The sequence below is a fragment of the Mus pahari genome, chromosome 20 (assembly GCF_900095145.1).
Source record: "Mus pahari chromosome 20, PAHARI_EIJ_v1.1, whole genome shotgun sequence".
NCBI classification, from domain to species: Eukaryota; Metazoa; Chordata; class Mammalia; order Rodentia; family Muridae; genus Mus; species Mus pahari.
The window spans coordinates 28,402,087-28,421,226 of NC_034609.1; the positions used below are offsets into that span (position 1 = coordinate 28,402,087).

General features: G+C 44.5%; 1 protein-coding gene across 2 annotated transcripts; it reads left to right on the forward strand.

Annotated features, from left to right (window-relative positions):
• Positions 1 to 4,208: 4,208 nt before the first annotated feature.
• On the forward strand, positions 4,209 to 12,723 carry LOC110337419 (pyrethroid hydrolase Ces2e-like). 2 transcript variants are annotated; one of them, XM_021220324.1, is made up of 13 exons: positions 4,209 to 4,304; positions 4,897 to 5,107; positions 6,801 to 6,942; positions 7,528 to 7,661; positions 7,743 to 8,001; positions 8,778 to 8,876; positions 9,255 to 9,395; positions 9,517 to 9,597; positions 9,799 to 9,943; positions 10,284 to 10,421; positions 10,809 to 10,881; positions 11,288 to 11,486; positions 12,622 to 12,723. In XM_021220324.1, exons 1-12 carry the CDS (start codon positions 4,226 to 4,228, stop codon positions 11,472 to 11,474), a joined length of 1,689 nt encoding a protein of 562 aa, XP_021075983.1. In that variant the 5' UTR covers positions 4,209 to 4,225; the 3' UTR covers positions 11,475 to 11,486; positions 12,622 to 12,723. The 2 variants fall into 2 exon arrangements, with proteins under 2 accessions (XP_021075983.1, XP_029388250.1); XM_029532390.1 differs by lacking the exons at positions 7,528 to 7,661; positions 7,743 to 8,001.
• Positions 12,724 to 19,140: the final 6,417 nt, after the last annotated feature.

Sequence of the window (19,140 nt, forward strand, 5' to 3'; positions counted from 1 at the left end):
CCCTTAAATACAAGGCCATGCTAGAAAATCCCCTTCTATAGCATATGCATACTCCATCAGTCTTGTTAATCTAAGGATCCCTGCCCAGTACAGTGATTATAATAAAATCATCACAAACTGCACATTAGGTGCTGTGGCTGATGCTTTTGTCCTAGTTACCTGGAAGGCAGAGATAGGAGGATTGCATGATCTCAGTATTTCAAAAATAACCCCCTTGATACACTGCATCTCAATAATACATATTATATATGTAAATGAGTATATATGTCATATGAGATAAGATATATATCACACATATATATGTATGTTTTATGTGTGTGTGTCATAGACTATGTGGCTTATAAACAAATGAAATATGTTCAGTTTTAAAGACAAGGAGGTCCCAGAGTCAAGATGTCAGTAGACTTGCTGTGCAACAAGAATAGCTCTCTGGACTGAAGATTGTACCTTAGGTTCTCATAAGATAGTATAGATAAACAATGGTGCTCATGATTTGATAACTTCCTAACAGCTCCAACTCTTAATTTTACTACACTATAGCTTGGGTTTCAACATATGATGCAACTTGGCATTCAAGATAATCAACTCATTCATCTGTGTCTTTCCCAAGTGGTGAGTGGCACAATTTTTTTCCAAAGGGAAATGGGTCTGGACATCTTCATTAGTCCCTCAGAGCTGAAATGTGTGTGTGTGTGTGTGTGTGTCCATCAATCTGCCTGTAAGTCTTGTGTCTCTATCTGTGTCTGTGTTCCTATCTGCTAAAGTTTGCTCTCATTATCACAGACAGGAAATGCTATGATATTCACATTTGCATGCTTAGGACATCTGGGAACTATGTTTCTGTCAGGTGTGTCCTAGAAGTGGGGTGTGGTATCAGAAGGTCCAGAAACATCCCACAACAGAGATCCCTCTTTGACCTCTGAGCATGTCCACGTGTGGAGGGGCACATCCGTCCAGGGAACCCTCCTGGGTCCTCCTGGCATGACAACTATTTTATCTCCTGTGATTTCTTTTTTTATTCTTACCTTAGTGTTGTCCCTAAACTCTCATGCTTTATGTCACTTTGCAAAGGTGACAAAAAATATATTCCATTTACCCCTGGGTTCTTCCAAAGCTTTTTCCTTCCATCATAAAGAGGTTGGTTCCTTCATTCTCTAGACCCTGTCACTGCCTTATATATCTATTTGTGCCCACCTTGCCCCACTGGGGTACAATTTTCTTAGGTTGGAAAAGTCCTCCTTCTTCAATCCACTTTGTTGAAGACCAACCACAGCGCACCATCATCTAAGTGATGGTTCATGTATTCCTCTCTCTGAACACCAGGGGACAGAAAAGAATTGAAAATATCCTTTAGCCTTGGCTCAGTAGCTGAGCAGGGAAGAGCCCTTCCTTTGAGTGCAGGAGAACTGAGACTGATACTTGTACTGTGAACTCGAGGGGTTACCGAGCTCCTGCTGCACACATGTATCTGTGAGGTCCCCATTTCTGTGGACATACAGATACTTCACAAAATGGCCTTTAGAATTTCAGTAACTATACTATTTTTTTTTATTCTTTTGTTTAATGATTTCTCTGCAACCAAATTTGCCCCTTTTCCAGCATAGATGGACACATTTTGCCTAAAAATAGGAGCTATAAGACTACTTCTTTTATTGGAAAAAGTTTTCTTCAGATCCTCTATGTAAATCATTACTTGGTCTCTGTTCCTAGGCAACTTTCTAATGCTAAAATTTGGCAGTTGCAAATAATTTGAAAACATCAGAGCCCTGGAGGTTCTGTCATGGAATAGGAGTCCTTTGTGACTGGTCCTCTTGCTAAGTGCAGCATCTCTGAGATTCCAGTGTGCTGTCATCTGGTTAATAGTGTCAATCCACATATACTCACAACACATTTTGTCTACTCCTCAGTTGATGCACATCTAGGTGACCTGATTTTTGACTACTTTTAATCAAGCTCTTATGAACTTTTTCAATCTGTTCTTGTGTGTGTGTGTGTGTGTGTGCGTGTGCGTGTGCGTGTGCGTGTGTGTGTGTGTGTGTGATTGCTGCCTTCTTTTCTTTGGGTTAAAAACTTGGGAGTAGATAGGTTAAGTGTGTTTAACTTCTAAAGAAACTGTCAAACTGATTTCTATAGTAACTATATCATTTTGCATCTCCTCCAGCCATGTATGAGGAGACACATGGCTCCTGATCCTAGCCAACACTTGGCCCAATGGGGATTACATCTGATTCAATTGAATGGGTATGGATGATGTATCATTGCATGTGTTATAATGAATTTTTGAGACTCTGCTTCTCTCTCTCTCTCTCTCTCTCTCTCTCTCTCTCTCTCTCTCTCTCTCTCTCTCCTCTCTTTATTTCTTGCTCATTTCTCAATTCTGCCTCCCTCCAATGCCATCTTTAGTCCATATCTTTACTATGGTCTTAGCCATCATTAACACTGGGCCTCTGAATGGCGGTACTGTAAGAGGCAGTGCATATGGATTTTTCTAAGATGAGTTAAAATGATCTAGGATTAAGAAGTACCAGGATGTCCCAGGAAGCATAAAAATGTTGGTTCCTTGACCTCAATCTTAGAGAAACTGGGGACTTCTCAGGCCTCATGGCCAAGCACTTCATTTGGTTAGGGAACAGAAAAAGGGAAAGCACCTGGCAGGAAGGGCTGAAACCACGGATTGAACAAGAGTGCATTGTAAGGATAATGTTGAATCAAAAGCAGAACTTTCAGATTGAAGGAGGCAGGGGAAGCCGTGACAGTTTCATGTCAGAGAATCCAGAAAAGAACCAAAGAAGGAAGTCCTGCCACGCCCAACTGTGAACCCCTAAACGGTTGGGGACTGGAAAGGGAGAGCCAAGGTCAGTTCTCAGAGGGTACTCAAGGCTGGCTGTCATGGATCTCCTCACCACTTCCTCTTGGAAATCAAGCCAAGCTAGGTGTGAACTCCTCATCCTGTAGTCAAGGATGCCTCTCACCAGGTTTCTCTAAGATTCTGAAACTGTTTAGAGACCTGTATCTCCAGCTTCTTCATAGGCTCTGAGAGCCCAGACTCTCCTCACTATTGGAGCCATGAATGCCCCCATGAAATGCCACTTGTTGTCAAGTGGAGGTGATGGGTGGCCAGGTGCCTACGTGGGTAAAGAGACTTCTAACAAAGCCCGAAGGTCTGAGTTGGATCTCCCACGTCGACATGATTGAATGAGAGGACTCCTAGAACTTACCTTGTGATCTTCACATTCATGTCATGGCATGTGAGTACTCACGCACCTACATACACACATGCACAATAAGTAAATAATTAAATGAACAAACAAACAATAAGAAATACAGTTTAAAAAAGTGTTTCCCAAGTAGATAAAGGACTGTATGTTGAGCTGTGCAGGAGCTAGCCACCAGAGGAGACGCAGTATAGAGATGGAATGAATGTGACTAAAAAGTGCCACCATAGCCGGGCATGGTGGTGCATGCCTTTAATCTCAGCACTCGGGAGGCAGAGGCAGGTGGATTTCTGAGTTCGAGGCCAGCCTGGTCTACAAAGTGAGTTCCAGGACAACCAGGGCTATACAGAGAAACCCTGTCTCAAAAAAACAAAAGAAAGAAAGAAAGAGAGAGAGAGAGAGAGAGAGAGAGAGAGAGAAAGAAAGAGAGAGAGAGAGAGAGAGAGAGAGAGAGAAAGAAAGAAGTGCCAACATTCCAATGTTTCGATGACATAGCCAGAATTTCTGGGAGCAGATCATGGAGGTCCTAAGATCACTGTAATGGTCACAGTGTTCTGAGCTCCGGCCATTGAGCTTCTATCCATCTATAGCATCTTCCATACTTGCCTACTCAGAGAAGCCCCCCCCCATCCCTGATTTCTCCTGTTACAGCATTTTGTCCCCTGACCTCTGAGACAGCACTGACCTCTGCCAGTGAGCACAAGAACAGTGGTCATGGTAGATCTGGGTTTGAAGACAGGGCTCCTGATATCTCGGGAGAATTGCAGAGCACAGAAGCCATCCGTGCCTTCCCAAGAAGCCAAGGAGCAGAAACCGCAGACGTGTGTTTTTCCTACAGCTAGCTGGTCACTGACTGTCTCCTGTCATTTCTGCCTTTAGTTGTCAGGAAGAAAAAACTTTGCCCCGCCCCACGTACTCTCCCACCTACATTCCTTTTGGTCCTGTCTGGGCAAGGCCTATATAAGCTGCTTTAGGTTCTTGACGAACAGATTCAGGCCTGGGAGCCGATCATGCCAGTGTGCAGACTTCCTGGATGGCTGAATGCTGCGGCCTGTGGGCTCCTGGTTCTCCTCCTCCTCCATGTGAAGGGTGAGACTCCCTAAGTGGGGTTGGTGGGAAGCAGGGTCACAGCAGCCCAGGTCAGTCAGGGGCTGAGCTTGTGGGCAGAAGGCACCAGGGAGGGAGGAGCTCACCCAGATGACAGATGAAAGCGTGAGGAATGTGAGCCACCGAAAGCACCCACTAAAACTCATAGAGTGGGTGCCATAGCACACTGAGGGTCAGAGCTGTCGAAGACTACTGCCTGCTGAGGAGCCAGCCCAGTGTGAAAGGCTCTAAGGAGCTGGACCTGAAGGTCAGGAGAAGAGCCAGAAGGGGCATTTCCCACATCTGTGTGTGGCTGTGACTGTTCCTAACTTTGGGTAATCATGACAATAACACCTCCCGGCTGCCAAAGGGCTCTGACTGTGTGACCTCTTTAGCAAGAGAAATACTGTGACATCCTTCAAAGGGGTTCTAGGAAAGGTTCCTGGGCCTGGGGGAATAGGGGAGTTGTTACAGCTGAACTGGGGGACCCTGGCTTCCCTTCCCGTGAGCTCTGGTAACAACGAAATGGGAACTCCCACCACTTGCCCAGGCAACTGATTCCAGAAAACTAACCCAGATGATATCTTGCCAACAGATCTCGACTCATCAGAGACCAGCCCCATCAGAAACACACGTACAGGCCAGGTCCGAGGCAAGTTTGTCCACTTGATAGACATCAAAGCTGGAGCCCATAACTTCCTGGGAATCCCCTTTGCCAAGCCTCCTGTAGGACCACTGCGTTTTGCTCCTCCTGAGGCCCCTGAGCCATGGAGTGGTGTGAGAGATGGGACCTCACAGCCGGCCATGTAAGTTCTGGACCCAGAGGGTTTCTGGTACTGGGGTGAAAATATGTTCCAACATCCAGGCCACGCTGAAGTGTCTCCGCCCTCTTGGCTACAGAGTAGTTCTCTGCCTGTGATGAGAGACATCTTCCATGCATTTTCCTGATGCATGTGCTAAGGGTTAGAATGGGACAACTATGTCACACTACTGGGTTAGAGCTTGGTACATATTGGGAGTTAGCTCCCGGTGCTACAGTGGAAAACATATCCAAATTCATCCCAGAATCAGATTGTGCCAAGTGAAGGGCCCAGAGTCTGGTGTCATGCACTACAAGTCCCTCGGGAGGGCAGCAATGATGAGTATCCTGCAGAGTCACTGTGACAACCCAGAAGATTAAGTGTCATTGTCCAGGATCATGGATGAAAGCTTCCATGGGAGAATATATAGGAAAAAGAGATTGCCTGAGAGTCGGGACATGGGATGAAGGATTTCTTATTCCCTACAGTACAGCATTGTCCATTCATTCCTACAGTCCCATTGCAGAAACGGCATCCAAATATCCAGATGCCTTACTTTTATTTCCTGTCGCTGTAATAAAAGTACCCTGACAAAAGCAGCTTAGGGAAGGAAGAAGTCACTACAAGTCACAGTTCCAGGTTACAACAATCATGGGGGGCAGGGGAGCCTCTTTAGGAGAGGTCACAGTAAGGAAAGCTGGTCACATCACATTTGTAATTGGGAAAAAAGAGCAAAGAATGCATGATTGTTTGATAATAGTCTGCTCACTTTGACTACTCACTCAGTTCAGAAGTCCCTTGCTAGGGAATGGTGACACCCACAATAAACAAGTATTCCTACTTTGGTTTATGTAAGCAAGATAATCCCCACAGGCCAACATATTAGATAGTCTGTCCTTGAGACTCTCTTCCCATGTGATTCTAAATAAATACTACAAGGAGTGGGGTGAACAGCACTACCAGCAGTTAATCCTTTCCACAAAGAATCCAAGAAGTCTCAAAGTTCCAATCTCATGAAGGTTGCCTCCCCTCAACTGGAGACCTCCCTGGAAATCTGTATGCCTCTCAGCCTCCACAGAGCCAGTGAGCCTTACCTTAATATGAGATTGTAGAGAGGAAACCTGTGTTAGAGGAGGTGTTGAGGGTGACTAGAAGAAAATCCTAAGGGTCTGGTTTTTTTATTTTCTTTTAATTTTTGAAGTTACAATATAAGTACATTGTTTCTCCCTTTGTTTTCCTCCCTCCAAGCCCTCATATATCCCTTCTTGTTCTCTCAAATTCATGGCCTCTTTTGTCATTGATTGTTGTTATATGCATATATGTATACACACACACATATTTCTAAATATAGCCTGCTTAATCTGTTTAATAGTGTGTGTGTGTGTGTGTGTGTGTGTGTGTGTTTGGTGTTTTATGGCCAGACATTTAGTATTGGATAACTTATAAAAGTGTTCTTCCTTAAGGGAAGATTTTCCTCCCACTCTGAGTAGTCCTTATTTACCTCTAGCTCTGTGGAGGGTTGAGGTCTCATGTTCTTTACCTATCTACTTCTGTGTGTCTCTGTATGTCATTATTATTCAGGTCATGTTTACACCTTACTGTTCATGAGACTTTATGGGTGTATCTTGTGACATTACTAGGACACGCAGTTTTGGATCACTAAACATTCCTTGGTATCAACATCTGTCATTGTCAACAGGTGTCTACAAAATGATGATGTACTGAATTTAGAGGGTCTGAAGATAATAAAGTTGATCATGCCTCCCTTCTCTATGTCTGAGGACTGCCTGTATCTCAACATCCACACACCGGCTCATGCCAATGAGAGTTCTAACCTGCCTGTGAGAACTGGGCCATGGTCAACTGGGTGGGAGGCATAGCAGTGTAGACACTGATGAGAAGCCTTACCCCAAGTGGGTCCAAGAAGATTTTGTGTGTTTTGTTTCTTGCTTTGTTTTGTTGCCATGCAGAACAACTTAAGTCCTGGGAGTTGGATTATGGGTTAACTAAGGACACACACTGCAAACTTGAACCCTAGAGACCCAGTCAGGTGTCCAAGGGCTGAACCCTGAGATAAGCCAAATTTCTAGCTTTGGGATATTTGTTGTACTTAATGAAAGTTGGTGAGCCTTTTGATTCACAATCAGGAAAAAAAAATACTTGTGGAGGTATCCTTCTCTACACTCTTGAGTAATGGTGACATTACTCTGGACTTAAATCCATTAATCCAGGCTATGATGCCACAGTGGGGTTTGAAAATATGCTAATGGGACTTTAGTTCCTCAACTGTGGCCTGGGTCTAGGATGCTGAGAAGTCTCATGTAGGTATTTATCTGCACTGATACACAGCAGCCAATAATCTAGGAGACAGTTCTAATTGAGCATGTGTTGTAAAGAAGCCTCCTGGCATCTCTTGACTTTTCTAGGTGATGGTATGGCTCCACGGCGGTGGACTGGTTACAGGCATGGCTTCTATGCATGATGGATCCAGGCTGGCAGCCACTGAGGATGTGGTGGTCGTCATTACTCAGTACCGCCTGGGAATCCCAGGCTTTTACAGGTGAGCATAGGTCTGGGCTGGAGAACAGGGGCTGAGCAGAACCTAGACAACCTTTTGATCCCTGTCCCTTTCATTTCTCAGCACTGGAGATGCGCAGGCCAGAGGCAACTGGGGATTCTTAGACCAAACAGCTGCCCTACACTGGGTCCAGCAGAACATCGCCAACTTTGGAGGCAACCCTGATTCTGTCACACTTTTTGGCCAGTCAGCAGGTGGCACAAGTGTGTCTTTCCATGTCTTGTCCCCCGTGTCCCAAGGACTCTTCCATAGAGCCATCATGGAGAGCGGGGTGGCCCTGCTGCCTACCTTTATACCTGACTCCACTGAGATGATCTTCACAGTAAGGGCTCGTCATCCCAGCCCTGACTTTGCCATAGCCCTCAGCCTCACACACTCTAGTACTCTGTTCAGGGAAACAAGGACCATGGGAAATAGCTTCTTTCCAATAATTTCTAAGAGGTTCAAGGATGAGGTCCTACTTCCCACTACTTCACACGTGCTGAGTACATTATGTGGCTTGCAAAGCTCCTCCCAGCGGCTTTAATTACTGGCCAAAACAAGGGTGTATGGGTCTGGGAGATGATTCAGTAGATGAGAGAGCCTGCTGTGGCAGCATGCAGTCCAGAGGTCAAACCCCAGAAACCACATAAAGCCAGTACTTATTTGCAATCCCAGTGTTTCTGTGGTAAAGTAAGTCACAGAGACAGGGGTGCTCTAAAGGTTAAAAGTCAACTACATTGGTGTGGGCAGCAACAAACAAGAGAACCTGTCTCAAATATGGAGGAAGATGACAAATGATATCCGAGGTTGTCCTCTGACTTTCACAGGCAAAATGCCGTACATAATACCCATTGTTACACAGAAACACATACACACACACACACACACCAAATACACACACACACACACACACACACACACACACACACAGGGGGGGGGGAGGAGGGGGCAGACAGGATGATCCCTTTCTTAGCTGTCAACTCTGAGCAACAGGAAAATAGGAACAATTTTATGCTCTATTGTAATCTGTACGTAACACACAATAAGATGTTATATTTAGGGACAGGCACTTGGAATTGGAAAGATACTCCTCTCTCATGCCAACTCCCATTACAGAAGGTCGCAAATCTATCTGGTTGTGAAACTTCAAACTCAGAAGCCCTGGTGCGCTGCCTTCGAGGCAAGAGCGAAGCAGAAATTCTGGCTATTAACAAGGTTGGCAGAATTGTGTTTCTGGGAAGATGGTAGGCAATAGGGTGTGTGACTGGAAGTCCTCACGACTCTGGGCAAATTATTTTATCTGCATGGCTTGGCATTCTTTTAATTCTGGGTGCAAAATGAAAGGTGCACCTTGCCTCATAGAGTCCTGTATGTAGTAGGGTCTAAACATAGGGTCTTTTCAGGGATGAGATGGGAAAGGTGTGGTGTGAATAATGCTCCTGAGGCAAATTAGGAAATGGAAAAATAATAGATAACACCCAACTGTCTCAAATACATACATTCATATAAATATATATATATATATATATATATATATATATATATATATATGAATAATAGATCTTCAATACTAACCTTGAATGTCCCCCGCAGGCCTTCAGGTTTATGCCTGCTGTGGTGGATGGAAAATTCCTACCCAGACATCCCAAGAAGTTACTGGCCTCTGCTGACTTTCGCCCTGTACCCAGCATTATTGGTGTCAACAATGACGAGTATGGCTGGATTATCCCTAAGGTAAGGTCCAGATATAATGTCCTATGTATCTGGGGGCTCATAATATAGGCAATGGGAACTCAGAGACTCTTTGATTCACATCTAGCCTAATTCAAACTCGAAACATTTCTCCACACCCTAGATCTTCAAATATTCTCACTTGATAAATAAAATAAACGGAAAGAGCTTGAAGGCTATTATGAAAATCACAACAGAGCAAATGGTGAGAATCTTTGAGACCTGCCTCCCTTGAGAGGACCTCTCAATACCCTGCTCACATAGCATCCCTGGAAATGGGAGGTTAGAGAGGGTCGGCCGATTGAAGTCACTCAGAGTCCCCCCCATAATAGACCTCAGTGGCATTCCCCCACCCTAAGGATGTCGCCCACCCAAGCTCATTTTTTTTTCTCATCTCATGCTGTAGATGCTGCCTTCTGAATGTGGTGACCTGCTAATAGAAGAGTACTTAAGAGACACTAAGGACCCCTGGACCCTCCAAATGCAGTACAGAGAGATGATAGGGGACTTCTTAATCATGATCCCTGCACTCCAAGTAGCACGTTTTCAGCGTGAGTACATCTGTAACAAGGTTGAAGGAGGAAGCTCAGAGCTGTGGGTCCCAGGCATGCTCTGTAGTGTCCAGTCTTGACCCATGTCTAGATCAGATCTCTGGTTCCAGACCCTAAGAGGCTTTATCCTTATATTGAGTATAAGATGGTGACATCTTATTTGGGTACAGATGAGGAAACAGCTGAGTGGTATCTGAGTGCCCTCAGGGAAGGCAGAGTCATTTAACAGTGGGCTTTCCCACTGTCAGTGCTCCAGGATGGGGCTCCACACTCCATTGTTTTGAGTCCAGATAACTTGAGACCATGCTTTGCTTCTGTCCCCATATATCCTTGCCCTCAGGTTCCCATGCTCCTGTCTACTTCTATGAGTTCCAGCATAGGTCCAGTTTTCTCAAGTATTTCAGGCCATGGCATGTTAAGGCTGACCACGGTGATGAGCTTTACCTTATCTTTGGATCCTTCTTCTGGGGCATCAAATGTGAGTCTTTCTTATTTTCCACGAACAGGATGTTGAACCAAATTTGTACCTGAAGGATGTCTGAGCCTCGAGCCCAATTTAGGAGTCCAAGGCTCTGAGACCAACAGGATCAAGTGTGTACCATCTCACGGCTCAAAACCTGCACTGGGTCTGGGTCTTTCTTAGTTTGGCTTGTGTTAGAGAAAAATGAGGATCCACTGGATCAGGAATGAGTCTGAGGGAATTTACTTAGGGGGCTAAATGGACCTTGGATGCTAGGTGTTAAAGGAGGGAGGGAACGAAGCCTAGAGTTCTGTTTTAGGGTACAGCTGGCATGGTGAGTATGAAGCATGACTTTGGCAGATGTGCTAAATGGCTAGCATCTGGACCCTTGTCTTCTCCCTGCAGTTGGCTTCACTGTGGAGGAGAAGCTGCTGAGCAGGAAGATGATGAAATACTGGGCCAACTTTGCACGATATGGGTGAGAGGATGATCTTCTCTCAACCTCCTAAGGCTTAGGTCTTCATGTAGGGATCCATTCGTGATCGGTGATCTCATTAGCATTCATGGATCCTTCCTCGTGGGTTAGAATTCTCTGTACCCAACGCATACTGAAACACTTTGTAGGTGTTGGTTACTGGTCATCTCACAGTGACCGGTGGATGGATCACAGTACTTTAGATCTTGCCTCTGAGAAGGAGAAACAACACAGGCCAAGTAACCTTATCCCACAGGGAGTAGAAACTAGTGTATCAGACTTGCATTTCCAAATCAGGATGTTTATCAGTCCCCTCATCTTCTTAGTCCACTGCCCTGTCTTACATTGGGAGGTCAGGACTTAGATGAAAGTGACCTTCATTTATCTATACTGTTTGGCATATCCATAGGAACCCCAACAGTGAGGATCTACCCTACTGGCCAGTGTCAAACCAAGATGATCTGTACCTGCAGCTGGACATCCACCCCTCTGTGGGCCATGCCCTGAAGGCCAGAAGGCTGCCATTCTGGACCAAGACTCTTCCCCAGAAGTTGATAGAGCTAAAAGGGAATCATGATAAAATCAAGGCTGTATAGTGCCCAGGAAAGGTATGTGAACTTCAGTAAAGTCAAGGTTAGCCTAAGGTTCTCACAGCCCACTTAGAAGACTGGATTAATTCCAACATTCACACAACCATTTCTAACCTCTATAGTTGTCTATTTTGCCAACATATATGACCAACTCTCTACATGTAGTTTGTTATTCAAAATGCTAGGCAAGCTTTTTATTAGACCTAGTCCAAAAAGGCTCTCATGTAAGCGTGGATATGTAAGAACCAAAGTGCCCCCATGTTCTTTCACACTCCTCTAGTACTAAACTCCATTCAACTCTCTTCCATTATCTTCTCTCCATCCTCTTTTTTTCTCCAAGACCCAGAAACTTTGGGGAAATGTTGACTGTACAGGGTAGGCTATATCAAAACCCCACACCCTTCTCTCAGCAAGTTCCATTTTTCCACATCTTTATAAGGGGCCAGCAGCAAACCTGATTACCCAAAGTCCTATTGTTTTCCTGAGTTCAAGCTGCTGTTCTAGTCAGATCACAAACTGCCTTGGGAAAGAAGATGGGGGCACTTTGGTACTTACATAGGTTTCTGTGACTCCCATCTACTCAGAAACTGAAAGGAAATATTGCCTGAGTCCAGGGGTTCCAGACCAGCTTGGGCAACATAGCAAGACCTACATCTCATAAACAAACAAAAAATCATAAGGTGTATGATTTGTAAACAGCAGAAATGTATGTGAAGTTCTGTAGACTGAGAAATATTGGGTCAGTTTGGCAGCAGATCTACTAGCTGTTTGACCCAAAGGTTACACTCGCATCCTCTCCAGGTAGGATGTACAAATTATAACACTCTGGGCCCTCTAAGGGTCCCAACTGTTAATATCAACACATTGGGAATTATGTTTCTACAAATGAATTTGAGCCACACAGGCTTTTAGCGCTCAGCTCCTAGACCTGGCTGGCAGTAGCCACTGAGTCTGCCAGCCTTGGAAAACCTCTGTGAAGATTGTCCCTAGAGATGAAATGCCATCAGTTTCCTTCCCAAGTAGCAATTGTCCACTTTTGTAAGAAACTGAACTTGACATGTTCATAAATATCTCAAGCAAGGCCAAGAGTGGGGTTGACCAGAAGGCCTGGGTGGGATCTCTCTAATAATATGGTTTTTTCCCTTATTCTCAGGGTGTTTGTAGACACTATGACACTCACACTTGCATGAACAGCTGACATTTGTGAAGATATTTTGCTATTGCGTGTCTCATGGGTGTGAAGTGGAGGAGGTAGAAATGTGCAGACATGTCTAGCAGAAGACATTCCTGTCCCTGGAACCTTGACTGATGGTTTCGCCATGTGCATGAGTATCTTCTTGTTTTAAAGAAATCCTCCTGTAGCATCCTGAACTCTTCTTCACAGTCCATGTGATTAATTTTCATTCTTTTTTTAATTGGATATTTTCTTTATTTAAATCTCAAATATCCCCTTTCCCAGTCCACCCCCCCAAAAAAATCTCTCCCCCTCCCCCTGATTCTATGAAGGTGTTCCCTCACCCACCCACTCCCACATCCCTGACCTGGCATTCCCCTACACTGGGGCATCAAGCCTTCACAGGACCAAGAACTTCTCCTCTTACTGATGCCCAACAAGGTCATCCTCTGCTACATATGTGGCTGGAACCATAAGTCCCTCCATGTGTACTCTTTGGTTGGTGATTTAGTCCCTGGGAACTCTGGGGGGTCTGGTTGGTTCATATTGTTGTTCTTCCTATGGGGCTGCAAAACCCTTCGGCTCCTCAGTCCTTTCTCTAACTCCTCCTTTGGACACCCCATGCTCAGTCCAATAGTTGGCTGTGAGCATCTGCCTCTGTATTTGTCAGGCTCTGGCAGAGTCTCCCAGGAGACAGCTATATCAGGCTCCTGTCAGCAAGCACTTCTCAGCATCCACAATAGGGTCTGGATTTGGTGTCTGGATATGGGATGATCCCCAGGTGGGACAGTCTCTGGATGGCCTTTCCTCCAGTCTCTGTTCCACACTTTGTCTCCATATTTCTTCCTGTGATTATTTTGTTTCCCCTTCTAAGAAGAACTGAAGCATCCACACTTTGGTCTTTCTTCTTCTTGAGCTTCATGTAGTCTGTGAATTGTATTTTGGGTATTCCAAGTTTTGGGGCATTCTTAAGTTACTGTTGCACTTAAACTTCTCAACCCTAGCAACTCAAGGCCTGTTTTATATTATGTCGTTTACAATGATGCCAAACCATACCTTATGTTCCCCCAAAGCATCTGTCATTGAAAGGGTGTGTCCTGTTGTCCTATTGATCTTTGAATTTCTCATCCTCTACCTCTGGCCAATTTGCCTTCCTTAGGCATGAGTTTTCCCAGGACAAGATCCCTTTTTATTTCCAGCACCTTTGGATGAGAGTGAAGGTACCTACGTTGCCTCTTTTGAACACTAGGGCACAGATGAGGGGAATGCTAAGCCCTGGCACAGTGACTGACCCATAGTTTTCATTCACCCCGAGAGTCCCTCCATGCCCCCAAGCTCTGCTTTCTTTTGCTGTACTTTGCACCTGGGGATGGCTTGGAAACACTGTATCACTTTCTGTCTTCTCCTATAAGAGAAGCCACTGGTATTTAGCTGCCATCCAGCAGAACATGCTTGAGATGAAATTAACCAATTCTAATCCAGGTATACAATCTTTGGTTCCTTTTATCCTCTCAGCAGCTGCACATCTGAGTCACATCCATGTAAAGATTCTGCTTTGGTTAGGAGATGCAATGTTTTTTGAAAGAAAGCTGTCACTATGTAACCCAGTCTGGGGTCCCATTCACTGTTCTCCTGCCTCGGTCTCTGGAGCACTGGGAGTGCAGGCAAGCATCACCGTGCATTCCTAGGCAATATTTTATGGACAACGTCAAACATAACATCATGTGACCAATCCCTTTCAGTTCTTTTGATGAAGATATTGGCACAGCCATGTGTATGTTTAACTTTGAAAGGTTATGCAGGCTGATCAGATGGGGGAAAGACACCTGTTACCAAACTTGATGACCTGAGTTTGATTCCCAGGACCCACACAGTAGAAGCAAAGAACTCATTCCCAGAAATTCAGTGACAAACTGTCTTCTGAAATGACTGTATCATATTTCAACCCATTCAGACATATATGTGGGGTGCCAGTTGCTGCACATCCCTACCTGCCCTGGGACTTGGGAATCATTAGTATAGTTGCATTGAATGGATGTGCACTTGTGTCTCGTTGTAGATATTTTTTTCTGGATCTTTGATTTTCCTTTTTTTTTTTTAATTGCTGCCATTATTTTGCATTTTTCTTTCTTTGGGCATGGGCTCTTGCCCTTGGGTATTCTAGCCTGGCATTACATTCAAGCCCCACCAGCTTCTGCTCCGCAGTTGCTAGAACTGCTTGAGTTTGCAAACACTCCCACTTTCCTGAGACTTTTATTCTCTGCCCCCATCTTTCTCTTTGTTTCCCTCCATCTCAGTCTTTCTCCACTCCACTTCTCCTTCTGTTTCTTTCTCTGACTCTATCTGCCCCCACTCTCTTTCCTCCATATCTAATTTTCTTCCAATTGTGACGTGGCACTTTCCTGTAATCCCAGCACAGCACTACAGAGGTGAAGGCATGGACTTTTTAAATATTCTCACTATTACGGTAATTTTATGTGCAATATTAACCAGGTGTAAAGATCACATGCAGGTAAAAGAATGGAATAAGAAAATATACTAAGTGAAGTAACCCAGACCCCAAAATGCAATGTGCTTTCTTATTTGTGGATCATAGCTCTGAATCTTTAAATGGGATTACAATAATATAACTATAAATTTAGCAGGTGTAAATGGTGTCAGAGGGTCCAGAAACGTCCCACGGAAGTATATGTCTGTTCCCTGAGCATGTCCACACGTGTGGGGGACACATCTGCCCCCTGAGACCTCCTGGATCTGCCTGGCACTACTCCTCTCTCATCCCCCGTGGGTTCGTTGCTTGTCTTACTGTTGTCTCTACACTCTCGTGCTTTACGTCATTTTACAAAGGTGACTAATTGTACTCCATTTACCCTTATGTTCCCCAAAGTATTTTCCCTCTATCATTGAGAGGCCGAATCCTTCATTCGCTAGACCCTGGTGGTACCCCAGATTCCTACTTGTGACCAACTTGCCCCCTGGGGTACAAAAGTTCATTCCTGGCTTGCCAAAGTCCTTTTTCTTCACCCACATTGTTGAAGACTGGACCACGGAAACATTAAAGGATCCAGTGAGGATTCTTACATTTCACATTTCAAACACCAGGGGGCAGAAGGGAGACGAGCTATCTTTTAGCCTTGGCTGAGTAGCTGGGCAGGGAAGAGCCCTTCCTTTTAGTGCAGGGAGGACTGATGTCTGACTTGTATTGGGGCCTCAAGGCATTGTGGCACTCCTGTAAAGGTCCCCATTTCTGCTGACACACAGGACACTTCACTAAATAGCCTTTAGAATTTTAGCATCTGTATTTTTTTAATGCTTTGTTGTTTAATGATTTGTATGCAACCAAATTTGACCATTTACCAGCATAGCTGGACATATTTTGCACAAAAATATGAGCTATGCAACCACGTACCCTTAAGTATGAGACTATTTCTTTCACTGATAAAAGTTCTCTTGGGTTCCTCTATGTCAATCACTGCCTGGTCTCTGATGCAGGCAGCCACACTCTGATGCTATAGTTTGGAAGGTGCATATAATTTAGAGACACGAGAGCCCTGGCTGTCCTGCCATGGAAAAGAAATCCTTGCCAAATGGTCCTGTTACTAAATAAAGCCTATTCGAGTGTCAAGTATGTCATTTGTTAACAGTGTCAGTCCACGTATGCACACAACACATTTTAGCCACTCTACAGTTGATGCACATCTAGATGCCCTGATTGTGACTGTTTTTAATTGAGCTCTTACAAACTTTTTAAAAGTATGAGTCTTTCTGATTGGTGTCTTCAATTCCTTGAACTAAAGACCTGCAAGTAGAATTATTCAGTCGTAGGTTAAATGTATAAAGAAACTGTCAAAGTGTCATCTATAATGACTATGTCCTCCAGCCACTAATGAGAGGGCCAGGGGCTCCATGTCTTTGCCAACACTTGGCTGTATATGGGTCTTAAACTTGGTTATACTGAATGGGCATAGAGTAGTATGTCATTGAGGGTATTTTCATGGAGTTGAGCCTCTACTTCTCTTTGTCTCTGTGTCTGTGCCTGACTCTCTGTTTATCTCTGTCTCTGTCTCTTGTATCTCTGTCTCTACCTCTCATGATCCCCCTACTCACTCACTCCTTCCACAAAGCAGAACCTGAGTGTCTTCTTCATTTCACATTTTCAATGTGGCCATGGCCGTCATCAACATGGAGCCTCTGAGTGATGGTGCAGTGAGGAGCAGAGTGCACAGGGATTTCCCGAGCTGAGTTACAGAAACGTCTGGGATTAAGAAGCACAGGGATGCCCCGCATCCATTGGGATCTGACTTCTCCATCCCGAGATTGGACGCACTGGGAACTTCTCCGCCCTCGTGGTCTAGCAATTCTTTGGTCAGGGAACTTGGTGTAGAGAGATCAGCTACCAAGAAAGGCTTGGACAGCAGAAAGACAAGAGTGCATTGGAGGGGTGACATTGAATCAAAGGAGCTCCTGTTGATTAGAGAAGGAAGGAAAAACCATGCTGGGTTATGCCAGGGAAGCAGGGAGACACATGAAGAAGTCCTGTAGTGCCATACTGTAGGCTCTGCATTATTATTTGGAAAATAAAGACTGTAATCATAATTTGGAGTCAAGGCTAATTCTCACTAAATACTATCTGACACTGAGACCCACAAGACTTCCTCCAGAGAGTCAGGTTGGACTGAGTCCTGCATTCTTTAATTTAACCTGCCAGAGTTCTTTGTAATTCTGAAACTTCTATTTAGACATTGGTATCTCATCTTTATCATATATTTAACCCAGTATTGGAGCCCAATTAAATACTGGTCATATGGATAAGAATGAGATTGACCAGGATGTGGTAAGAAAATGTTCCTCCAACCCTAATGACCCAAGTATCACTTTGTGGTCCACACAGTATGAGAATACGAACTTACACAAATTCTCCTTTCATCTCCGTATGTGATCCATGGCATGGAAGAACCTTCATAATATATACATGATCACAATACATAAATAAATACAAATATTAAAAATATCGATTAAGTGAATAAATGACTGTGAAGTTGATCTTGGCCAGCAGAGGAGACACATCATAATGAACAGAGGCTGTGGACTTGAAATGCTCCAGAATTGCAGTGTGTTATGATGAAAGAAATGTGACCTATTAAGGAGTACCATGTGTACCCTAAGATCATCATAGGGACCAGGGACCCTGGAAGCAGACTCAGAAAACTGAGTTTTCCAAGGTCAGGGGAGTCTTGAGAATAAATGTCACACTCAGAGATCCCGCATTTGTCCGATTCTCCTGTGACATCTTGACTGTGGCCTTCTCACTGTTAGAGCTTCTCCTGTTAGAGCTTCCTGCCCAGGTGAAGGGACAGCATTTCTAGTATCCCAGATGATCTCTAGAATCCACGATGGGCCTTTCCAGGAGGCCAAAGAGAGAACAGAAACAGCAGGGGCAACCCTGATGGCTATTCTTGCTGTCAACTACATCTAGAATCTGGAAATGGAGAGTACACCAGTGAGAGGTTGTTTGCTTGGTTTGAAGTAGACAAATTTACTTTTAGTCTGAACATTTGAGGTAAGAAATCACATGCCCAAGCCGGGCATAGTGGTGCATGCCTTTGATCCAAGCACTTAGGAGGCAGAGGCAGGCGAATTTCTGAGTTTGAGGCCAGCCTGGTCTACAGAGTGAGTTTCAGGACAGCCAGGGCTACACAGAGAAACCCTGTCTCGAAAAACAAAAGCAAAAACAAACAAAAAGAAAAAGAAAAGAAAAAGAAAAAGAAGGAAATCACATGCCTGCCCCCTAGAAGGAACAACAATATGAACTAACCAGTAACCCCAGAGATCCCAGAGACTAAACCATCAATCAAATAAAACACATTGAGGGACTAGTGGCTCTATCTGCATATGTTGCAGAGGATGGCCTAGTTGGTCATCAATGGGAGGAGAGGCCCTTGGTCCTGTAAAGGCTCTATGGCCCAGTATAAGGGAATGCCAGGGCCAGGAATGGGAGTGGGTGGGTTGGGGAGCAGGAGGAGCAGGGAGAGGATAGGGGATTTTCAGAGGGGAAACTAGGAAAGGGGATAACATTTGAAATGTAAATAAAGAAAAATATCTAATAAGAGAGAGAGAGAAAGAGACAGACAGACAGGCAGACAGAAAACACATGCCCTTGATCCGGATCTTAAGACAGGAAGATATACCTTTAATCTGGACCACACCTACTGGAAACCTATATAAGGGCATGAAAGACAGAATATTTGGATCTTTGCCTGCTTGATCCCACCTTGCTAGCAAGTCTGGTCCTTCACTGGCATTAGAGCCTACTTCTCCGGGATTTTAGCATCTACTGAAGACCAGATGAGACTTCCAACCTCGTGGATTGAGCAACTTCTAGATTCTTGAACTTTCTTCTCATAGCTAGACATGGTTCAATTACTAGCACCATTGCCTGTAAGTTGTTCTAATAAATCCAGTTTCTACATATTTATGTAGAGAGATTCATTCTATAAG